The sequence below is a fragment of the Acartia tonsa genome, chromosome 4 (genome assembly GCF_053477335.1).
Source record: "Acartia tonsa isolate MP-2025a chromosome 4, ASM5347733v1, whole genome shotgun sequence".
Lineage (NCBI taxonomy): Eukaryota > Metazoa > Arthropoda > Copepoda > Calanoida > Acartiidae > Acartia > Acartia tonsa.
The window spans coordinates 41301830-41313668 of record NC_137263.1 but is presented as its reverse complement, the minus strand read 5'-3'; the positions used below and the strand labels follow the sequence as shown (position 1 = coordinate 41313668).

General features: G+C 31.6%; 1 protein-coding gene across 1 annotated transcript; it reads right to left on the bottom strand.

Annotated features, from left to right (window-relative positions):
* Window positions 1-1698: 1698 nt before the first annotated feature.
* Window positions 1699-8904, bottom strand: LOC145317228 (uncharacterized). The gene is made up of 6 exons (XM_080158209.1): window positions 8660-8904; window positions 6043-6184; window positions 4938-5055; window positions 2828-2888; window positions 2387-2488; window positions 1699-2174 (listed from the first exon to the last, which is right to left on the bottom strand). Exons 1-6 carry the CDS (start codon window positions 8669-8671, stop codon window positions 1839-1841), a joined length of 771 nt encoding a protein of 256 aa, XP_080014335.1. The 5' UTR covers window positions 8672-8904; the 3' UTR covers window positions 1699-1838.
* Window positions 8905-11839: the final 2935 nt, after the last annotated feature.

Genomic DNA, 11839 nt, shown 5'->3' with positions numbered 1-11839 from the left:
TTTCTTTGAATTTACAATAGCAAGAATAATCGGGGAACACCCTTTTAATTTATAAGACCCGTACAAAATGAAAAAAAAGATTAAGCCAGTATGCAAAGTTAGGTCAATAAAAAATAAAATTGAATTTCCTACTATTCAATTATTAATTTTTTTTTTTGGGGGGGGGGGGTGTGGGGTGTCCCACCCCGCAAGAAAATAGTTATAAACCTTCCTGGGACCTATGAGAAGCACTCTGTAAAGGCGAATCTCGGTACACACACACAGACAGACAGACAGACATCGTTCTACTTTGTATTATAGATTGTATTTTTACGTTGTGACACATAATAAGTTTCAAATTGAGCATTTATAAACTTTTAAATTGTGGTAAATTATTTAACTTCCAATGATCTTATATATTAGTAAGATTAAGGTAATAATAGAAGTTAAGTCAGCTTTTTTAGTGTTTGTAAAACTATGTAATTGCTGGTCTCCTAGCCTCCAGGTAGAGGGCCTAGAGAGAGTTAATAGCGTCTTAAATCTGATATAAGAAAAAAAACTTCTTGGTGTTTAAAATATCCCGAAAGAATAGTATATAACTATAAACTGGTCTTAGCTCTTGCTTTCACACTATTTCTAAAGTTTTTTAGATCTTACAGGACACAAACAAACACAGGCGCACACACACATCAATAGATTTAACTATTAGAATTTTAATTTTAATATTGATGGCACAATTTTGAACACAATACTTCTACAACATTAATTGTAGGTTAAAATATAATTTAGGTTATATTGACCTGTGGGCGCCCTGTGGGTTTATAGCTTCATTAAACATGTCACTTTGACATCAATCTGTTAATCATTCAATATCCCCTTTAATATCTTTAATTCTGTAGCGCGGGGTGGGGGAGATACGGTCCAGATAATGTATTATGGATCTTACTCATTTACAGGAAGCTTCTCAAAATCAGTGTTCAATAAAATTATCAAACTAACCGATTTTGCAAATTGTAAAGCTGTAAAGTTGCTTCCCCTCAAATAACATAGCAAGCACAGAAATCCGACCCTTATTTTTCTTTTCTTTATGCTGATCCCCTGTAGAAGGCCCTAACCCTGCGGGGTCTATAATGTCCTTCAGCAACCCTGCACGGATAACCTACTAATGAAAAGGTTAAGCAATTTGAGGGAAACCTCCTGAAAAGCATTTTGTAATATGAACAAAACAAATGTATCAAACCATTACAACTAACATATAGTAATCTAATTATTTGTACAATTTTGTTCTTTTGAGGAAACACTGAAAATCTGGGAAAGTTAAAATTCCAAAGTTGATATGTAACTCTATCCCTAATTTTGTCTAAGATTTAGGGGATTTATTTTATAAGAAAATAATAGTTATTTCTCGCATCGTATTATAAACGGCTTTCTGATGATATAGAATGTACAGTTATAAGATTAAAGCCAGTTTTTTTTAGCCCCGAGGTGCCTAAGGCACGGGCTAAAAAAACTGGTTTTAATCTTATTATTGTACATTTTTATATTCGTAGAAAGCTGGATATAATACTTTTTTTTTTGGTGAGAACCGGTTCCTATCCACCGGATTCGAATGAATACGAGCAAGAATTTTATCGGATTCAGAATGGCAAAATAATAAAAACGGCACGAAACATGCAGTTTATAAAGATATTTTTTAAAATTAAATAAAAAGACAGGATGTATAATGGTTACTTGGTAACATTTATTTAATCTTGTAATGACAATAAAAAAATAGATAAATAATATAATAATCATACATTATGTCTTTAGAAAAAAATTGATTTTTGGCACGAAACATTATTTGGAATGATTCTCAGAATTTACGGTATGAAAACATTTGGATTCTGATTTCGGACAAATTGAATATTTGCTGGGGGTAAATCCTCACACACAATGGCCCGCCTTGTATGGCAGCTGACATCATGCCATTTATTTCCAATAACAGCCATGCAGGGCTCCTCTCCAAGGCCTCCTTGGGGGGTGAAGCCATCAGGCTGAGGCACTCCCTTGGGGCCGGTGGGGGCCCACTCGTTGACGCCCTTGACGAACCTGCCGTCGACGGGACGGTTGGTGGGCAACATCTTGACGAGGGTGCTGGCCCAGAACCAGCCGTTGATGTTGAGGGGCTGGTAGTGAGGGGCATCACATCCGGTCACCTGCAAAGATAAACAATTGTTTTGGTATTTTTAGATTATTTAGGATTGCATTTTAATTTTACATTTTAATTTTACTCCCATTATTTACCTACTTTAAAGAAAAAGATATTTTTATTACTCTTCAAATTCGCAACAAAATAATTTTCAGGTTAATTAGCAAACTAACAATTTTAACAGATGGTTGTCAGGTGCCAGCTGCTAGTTTTACTTACTTCAGCATCGCAGAGCCTGCCAGCTGTCCAGATTTCATCAATACCAGCTCCACGCATAAATCTGGTCACCAGGTCCCATTCTCCAGGGGTCTCAAAGGAGATCTAGAAAAAAATTAATTTCAAATGAGGTAATCGCAGGGGTATTGGGTTATAAGGCAATAACAATAAGTTGAAACAAAGAGAGGTTAGTAAGTACAGGACCAGTATAATTTAAAGAACAATGAACCCTCCTGGACAATAAAAAATCACTAAGCTTGTTTTAAAAGGACCAATATGTTTTTGATAATTTTTAAGCTCTTTCAAATAAAAAGATATTAGCAGGTTTCGTAAGAATTTAACAGTCACACAACCTTACATATCCAAGAATAGTTTAAAACAAAAAATAGTAGTTAACCACTTTTTTTATATGAGAGCTAGACTCCTTAATCTAAAAATTCTTACCAGGTCCATGCACCTCTTTCTACAATAGTTTCTGGCCGTAAACCAATTCCATTTTCCATTTCTAAAAAAAGTAAATTGTTAGAAATCATTTAAAGTTCAGGAAGCAAAGTGTTATTTTATAAGGTATGACAACTTTTACAGCAAGCTCTGTTTATCATTATTAGATGTTTCGGACCTATTTTTGATTGCACAATCTTTTCTGGAAGTCCTTGTTATCTAAAGCCCAGTTCTTTCAGCGCTTTTTAAGTTTTTAATTTGCTGGGGTTTATGATATCAACTTCGAATTCGATTTAGTTTTTTTAGTCGAGTTATATCACATTACACAATACATTAAAACAATTCTCATATGTGAAGTAGATTTTTTTAGTTCGTTAACATATCCCTAACCAATGAACCGGCCGAATGAGTTCCAATTTTAGGAAAGCTTTACATGGGTCACATTATGGTTATAGGCCTGTTAAAAAAATATCCAAGTTGCTAAATTATTGATACAAGTTTAATTGTTTGATTACCAGTGTAAAGAATTTATGGCAGTTACCCTTAAAGTGCCTAGCCAAGTAACAAACCCTCCCCCGGTCCACCTCATTTTGAAATAAAGGCGTAACTTAGATGGGTTACCCTTATAACTTTTCAACAGTTTAACTATAAACAATATATCGAATTCAGGAATGAAGGGAAAGAAAATAAAAAGGTTTTGAAGCAATTAATTGTGTAATTTTGTCCAAAACTGTTGATATAATCAGGAATAAAGGTATTACAATTATATATTTGGCTCTACCTTATTTCAATTCTTACCTTCAATACATTTAAAAACAGCTTAAAAGAATACTAGTTGCATTATCCCTTTCCCCATGAGAAAGGATTGCAAGATCTTTTTTGTCACTGCTAAGTTGAATTTTTAATACTAATTTTGGAATCACCTTTTGTACAACTTTCCCGTTGAAAATATTGAGAACAGGGCGAGTAATATCCAGGGTACTAAAGTTATTTTACCCACTATTGCCGTATCCCTATATTCCTGTGATACATAATGAAGAAACAAGAATTAGATCAGATAAGAGATATACAACAACATGTATTGTATATTTATATATATCAGTTGTTACCAGCCACAAAAAAAAACGTTTTATCAAACCATCACAAAAACATATGTTCAAGAATTGTTATTGGATTTAAAGATCAAAAAAGGATTTATCATTAAAAAAATTAACCAATTTCTCTATCTGTTAATTTTGTAAATATTTTGTTGATTAGAAAAATTTTCAGGGAAGCTTAATATTAATCCTATATATTGTTAAAGTATTTAAAAGAGAATTAACATCTAGTCTTAAAACCTGAATCAACCATTGCCCTCCCCTCCCCCCTAATAATTATATAAAAAAAGTAAAAGGTTATTGGGGAAGTGAAAAAATTATCTTTTTTAATAATTTGCAGGATCTGCCCAAAAAACCAAAATTTTGGTTGTAACCAAAAATATGAAAAAAAAACGTATCTAATTAACAGTTTGAAAAATGTTATTAAAGTCTGGCGCCATACATTCAGGTTTCAATGCTTTACAACTTCACACCAGATTTAAATTAGATCAATATTTTCAACTGAGCGAAACTTCTCTGAAAGCCTGATGGTTGGTAAATTACTTTTGACTAATCTTGTTAACACTTATGATTTGATAACGAAGTTTAATTGAGTCTTGTGTTAATGGAAGACGCGAAAAAAAGAGTTCTTCTTTAAACTGATAATGAGGTTTTTTGAAGAAACAAGATGAGCGTCTGTTCATAACGGGTGGGGGAAATTCTACAGATAATTGGTATTACATTTTGCTTCAATTCGAAATTGAATGTAATTATTTATGTGTTTTACTTTATAACTACCCATTTATGTTCTTTATTATGATATTCGAACCCTGTGAATGTTGTCATCCTTGTTTTCTTTAAAACGTATATTGAGCTTCACCCATTACATCTAGGAGCTGATAGGTGAAGGAGAGACCAGATAAATTCCAAGATTTTAAAAGTAGGCTAAAACAAGGCAGCTTAATAAAATAAGATATCTTATAATAAAAATTCCATGCTTATATCTTCCCTTTCTAGTCGGTGAAATAAATATTTACCTAAGAACTCCTTCATTGCTCTGCCAGTTAAACCAATAAGTTTTATTTTGAAATTGTAGAGCTCCCTGTAGGTTCTTTCTAGTCGCACACTGCGCTGCCTCTGGTAAACATACTTTTCCTGCACAAAAAATAAATGACAATATTAGCAGGGATCTTAAGGGATAAGACGATAAATTTATGTACATCCCAAATGATAATACACTCTTCAATAGATTAAAATAAGTGGTTGAAACGTTTGAGCATTCAACTTATTAAAGCAACCAATCAAAATTCACTAAAAGACCTAAAGATGTTAAGCCAACGAATAAGAAAACGTTTTTTTTAACTATAGAGACTAGTGTAATAAGGGTATGACCGTTATTCCGACAAGGTGGTAATATCTATCAATGAAAGGAACCTGTGGCCATACATTAAATATATTTTTAATTATTAGCCATTATTGTTTTATCTCTCATTAAAATAATGTTAGAGCTTGTTTTTTCTTAGCTACTTTTTGAAATGGTTGGCCTTGCTTACAATAAAATATTTGGATCTACTGCAGTTCACGGTAAAATATTCCTGGTAACCTTGCTGGTAACAAATATTTCTAAAAATCTATGAATTTTAAAGGCTGCTAGCTACCCAACAGCTGAACGTACATATCATGCCCGCAAGCTGTTATAAGTTGCATAATAAGGCATACAAATAATCTGGAATAGCCATAAATCAATAATGCATAATTATCTCGCAGCGCAGTGAAATACGCGAAAAAGACCTATTTTAAGCATTTTGTCTTCTATGAAGCTTTCCCTGTGCATCATTGGATCTTGGCTATTTAAGATTATTTGTAAGCCTTCTTATGCCACTTAAAATTGAGTGCAGGTATGATCTGTACGTTCAGCCGTTTGTCAGCTAGCAGCCTTTAAAATTCATAGATTTTTGGAAATATTCGTTACCAGGAATATTTTACTGTGAACTGCAGTAGATCCAAATACTTTATATGAAAAAGACCCTTCTTCAATAAACAACTCAGGGCCAACGAAACTAGTATAATCCTACAATTTTTCATTTTACTATCCGAGGGAAACTGTCTATAACACACTGGGTTAAATAACTATGTATATACCTTTATTGCAGTCTGGGTAAACATCTGTTCCTGACGCATCCTTTGGCAGCGGAATTATGATCTTTTTCCCACGGGGGGCGCCAGGGTTCTGAGCTTCACCATGGCTACACAGACAACAGGCCACCACGAACCACAACAAGGCCTAAACAAAATATGGAATTAATTACATGTATGTAGAGTTGTTACGCTTCTTAGAATAAATTAGAGGAAGTTTTTATTATATATAAAATTGTATAACCAACATGGAGGTGTAAAGCATGCCATACCAAAAATTAAAAAGGCCCTAGGAAGAAGAACCTCAAAGGGAAATTATTTTTTAGGGTTAGAGCGGCCACTCTTTCTTCTTAGTTTGAAACGAAAATTTTAATCTTTTTTTTCAAAAAACAATATTTTTTTATCTAAAACTTAATGAATTGATGATCTATTTTTATTAACCGCGTAACTAATTGACGTGGTGATTATTATTTACTAAGTATATTTGCGATAACTTTTATTTAATGAAATCTTCCAATTTTTAACATGTACAAAACGGCCTGCTTAATTGCTTCAAGATCCATGTCAGATCTATATAGGAAATAAATGTCTATAAACGAGCTCAAGTTTTCCAAGGAATATTTGTTTAAAACTCATAGTGCTCCAATAATCCATAATAAACTCTCATTGCCCAGAACGATAAGACCCATTATTTTACTTTATTAAAAATAAATTCCTTTTTTTAATTTCATGTTGCTATTTACCTTATATCAATGTATTTAATTTCTAATCATAAAAAATAAAATTTAAATTTATAATATAATAAATTTAAGAAAACTCTGTTTTAAAAGAATTCGATTGTGGCGACACTTTGTGTGTTCAAATATTAAACTAAAATTGTAATCATCATCATTAACCCTTTGGTGATGGTAATGTAAAAAAAAAATATAATTTAAAAAATCTTTTTAAAATCATTTAGATTATTAAATATTTACTTTCTTTTAGATAGTAATGCCGGGTGAGGAAAATAGATTTATTGAGAAATAGATATGCATATAGAAAACTAGCCAATAGGGAGATAATTATATCGAGCCAACTCTAGTATTCTATAAAACAAATTAAACATGAGTTGTAATTTTTATGCTTGTTAAACAAATTAAGGTAAAATTTTTTTTTTGAAAGTGATTCAATAAAGTCCTTCCCATTAAATAAGCTTTATTTCTATAACTAACCCTGCGAGAAATATAAATGCAGTTCTTAACCCTGCAGGGTTATGCAGTACCTAATAACCCCTAGTAACCAAACAAAAATAAACTGACCAGAAGTAATTTTCTTTTAATTTATTTTAAAAGAAGGATGGGGGATTTGGGCACGAATCGACATTTTGAGGTAAAGAACCAATAAAAAAGCCCTTGCACAGCTTAGCCATGAAAGACACAAGCATAGTTGTGCTTCCTTATCTTTTATTTTTTCAATTTTTTTGCCTTGTTTTACTTATAAAAAATGCTTTACAAATTCAAATGAACAATTTCATCTAAAGTAATTTGTTTAAAAGTTTAAAAACTTTATTAAAACATTTTATATTTTAAATTGTCAAATCAAAAATTTTTGTTGTTGAAACAATGTTGTATTAACAAGCAGATATCTAAAAAATCGTTGAATGTTTATATATCTTTTCACAGCAATTACACTACATCGAACGAATTAGTCTACTAAAATAAAGCCAGATTAGGTAGCTTATGTAAATATCTTAACCCAATTTTAAATTACTTGATCTCTTACAGCTTTAGTATTCCCAAATTTCCTCTAAACAAGTTTAAATGAGAAAAATATACAATTTTCAAAACTTACTTAAAAGTAAAACAACATTTTATCTTAAATTTTTATTTTCTTTTACTCAGAGTTTCATGCTTCTACAATCATCAGAAAGAGACTATTTTTTTCCATTAAAAATAAATACGTGGATTTTCAAAACAATATATAAAATAGATTTTATTTTTAGTAGAAATGAAGATAAAATAACCCCTTAAAATGAATTTTTCCAAATTTCCCTCATTTTTACAAAAGGCTAGCCTTATTAAAGATGTTAAGATTTATCTTATTTTCATCACCTAAAGCATGATAAACTTAGCTTCATTCTCCCAACAAATGTAATTAAAGAGATGATTTAAACAGATTTACAAAAATTTATTATTTGAAAAAATTGCAATTGAAAGAGAAATCATAAATAAAGGAAAAACAGATTTTGTATTCGAAAATGAATAAGGTATAGCCAACAAGCAAAATAATTCGAAAAAAAAGTTTGGACTCTCAGATAAACAAGGTTAAAATTTTCTTTCATTGGAATACAATGGTGTTAAAAATTGAGACCAATTTTAAATATAAAAAAATTTAAATTAAGGCTGCTGATTTATCAATTGGGAGTTCTACTATTTTTAAATCTTTCTGTGGAAACCTAATTTGTAAAAGTTTTAGTATTTACCAATTTTTGAAATATTTTTTATATAACTTGGTTATAATAATAAATCACTTGTAACAAATAACAATATTGTCATAGATAACCTTATTATATTTATAGATTTAAATTTAATTTCTCTATTTAATTATTATTTAAAATTTAAAAAAATGTTGTTTAATTACATACTTGGTGTTCCATGTCACCTAAGTTTCCAAGGTCTAGGTTCAACTGACCATTTATTCAATAATCACCAAATATAAGACCTTCGGGGGGTCAGGGGTGGGGGTGGTGTACAATTGGTGGGCGCAGGGTGGGGGGCTTCAATTAGAAAGGCATGGTGGGGCACGTGGTGGAGGGGGTGGGGGAGTTGCTTAATAGGAATGGTTAGATAAATTGTTTTAAAGAGGATTGTTCAAACTTCAATGTTCAACAAATCTTTCTCTCTCTCTCTTTTCTCGCTCTCCCACTTTTCTCCTTTTTTTCTCGTAAGGTTGCCGTAAAATTGCATCTGAAATGGTGTCAACTCCGTTATGGTTAAGTAAAAAGAGGGAAAACTTTTGCGCGCACAGGGGAAAGGGCGAGCTGAAAATTTATGAAATCCATTTCTCTTTTTTTCTATCTCTCTTTTTCCATATATCTTTTAAAAGTAGGTATTCTATATAATCAAAATTGTTTGTCTGTCAGCATGACAAATACTTTTTGAAGAAAATGTGCTTTTCTTGGCTTCTATATAAGATAGATGTCTGATGTTTTCTCTGAAGATTTCTTTGACTATTCTAAAATATTTTTATTCGTCCGACTATTAAACTGTGATGGAGTTGAAAATTGTTCTCAGCTGCTATTTAATATAGCTGTCTGAGATACTTACTGAGATCCTAACAGTTAGGGACTTTGTCATACTTGTTTTTATCCCATCCTCTTTCTAGTTTAATTGTATCTATCTTAAATTTACGAAGCACCCAAGATTTAATTTTGCGCATTTTCCTTCGCACTCAATCATGTAGCTGGACAAAGCGTCTCAAAAATCTTCCACGTGACGTCATAAAAATAAGGGAGATGAGATGAGAAGTGGGAAAGAAAACCCCTAAAAAAATGTTTAATCACTCATTTTTATGACGTCACAGGGCTGATTTTTTGAGACATTTTGTCCAGATACTCAATCATTTTAATTTTCTGTGAATAATTTTGGATAATGTTAGGAAAGCAAAGGTTAATGGAAGAATTTTTTATAATAAACACCACTGAACCTCTGCAGAAAGAGCAGTCAACAGCTTTTTTTGAAAAATAAACTGTAGACGTAGCCAGGCAGTAAAGAAAATAATTTAAGCATTTTTTTCCATTTATATATCCCTCTAGCTTGGCAGAATGATGATACAGAAATTGATCCGAAATGAAAATTTCTTTGTTACCAACAATACCAAGAGCGCATCTTCTTTTCTTTTCTCTTTTCTTTCTTTTCCTCTAGTAGCGCGCACATTATGCACAAGAACAACAATACTTCAAAACAACATCATTAGATTTTTAAATATGGATAGAATCTTTTTAAAAATGGTTTATCTAGGTAGACTGTAAGTAAAGTCATTTGTAGGGATAGGTTCAAATCTCTGCCTGCAAGGACGTCCAAGCTTAGAGGGAGAAATAAGGGGTTTTAAAGGTTTGCGGTGGCTAATCTGATGTATTTTTTTTTTTAAATTTGAGGGCGTAAAATAGGGGTATTAAAATATACAGGAAAAACAAATCATAGTCAACAACTTTTAGACAAGGTTAAACATATAATAACGAAACGCCTTAAGAGGCGTTGTCAAAAAAGCGACCATACTCAAAATTTCTTGTTGGAAAACATGAAAAAGAAAATTTTTACTTTTAAATCCTCGGAAAAATGTCTATAATAAAATCCCTAATTAATTTACATTCCAAAATATTTTCTCCATGATGATCATTAAATCTATTATTGCAAGACAACTACTGAAGAAAAATAAACCACCATAATATTCACAAGTCATTAAACAAACTTAAAATGAACAAGCATAACAACCATAAATGCGAAGCTCAAAAATTTTATTCAAGTCACAATTATATATAAGTATTTTAGTAGCAAATCTATTCTTTAATTTTGGTTGGTCCGTCAGTTCGTAATGCTATTCGGAAATTTGATTTTCTCGGCTGCTATTAAGGATTTATTTTTCTGTGAAGATACTCTTTAGTCTTACCAAAGAGCATCCATTATCAGGGAGTAAGGGAGGGGACAGTAGGCAATTAATTCAAATTAAGAGTTTTCGCTGAAAAGCAATGAAAACCAGATTTATCCAGAAAACTTGACCAAAATTGTAAAAAGATCATGATAATATAATTTAGAACCAAAATTAGTTCTAAGAAAAAAATCATTTACTTGAAAATTAAATTACCAGTACACCACAATTTAGTAAACATTCTGTAATTAACCACTAGAAAAATCACCCTTAGAAATTCGTCAGCCCTTCTCATATATTTTTAATTGCCACCTAAATTCAAGGAGTTCTTGGATAGTTTAATACATAAATATCACAGCAGAGTTTTTATACATGAAATGACATTTTCTTGGGAAAATATTTGTTAAAACCAGTCATCTAATTACAAATTTTTCTGTCTGCTATATTCAAAACTAACTCAGCTAGTTAACGGGGCATTGGTGTACTAGTACCCAAAGTCAGTCAAAACCTGCTGAATTCTTGCACATTCCCTTTAAGCCAGTACCCAAAGTCTGAGACTCTTAAAAATTGAATATTCGATCCAATGTCCCCTCCCTTACTCCCTGATCCATTATACATCTTACTTCGTCCGTATTATATATATGGATGTTGTTATCCTCGTTTTAAATGATCTATAGCATAGGTACCCTTGACAATGAAACAAAATCATCCACTGATTTAAATGTGCAATATATGTCTTTATGCCCTTTCCCTCCATGGAGATTATCCTAAAAAAGAAACTCTATAATAAATTAATTTTTAAAAGCGAAGCTTTTCTATAATTAGGGTCGGTCCGTCCGTCCGTACGTCCGTCCGTCCGAGATAGATAGCTTTTATTAGTTAATTTAGGCATGTTAGAATTGTCCTATCGATTTCAAACTTTGCATAGTGATTCCTGTAGTAGTTAGGTACGATTTAGAAAGCGTAGCAACTCTATAATCATTACCAGAATGTCCGTACGTCCATTTTAAACATGTTGATTTTTTTACTTTTTTTAAGAACAAATTTTTATGTGATCTAATTAACCGTTTGATCTGATTTTTGGTGTATTGATTTTTGGGACAACAAAGAACAATATTATAAGCGAAGCAACTCTATAATCAAGTCCTAAAAATGTAAGTATGTCCTTAAACAATAT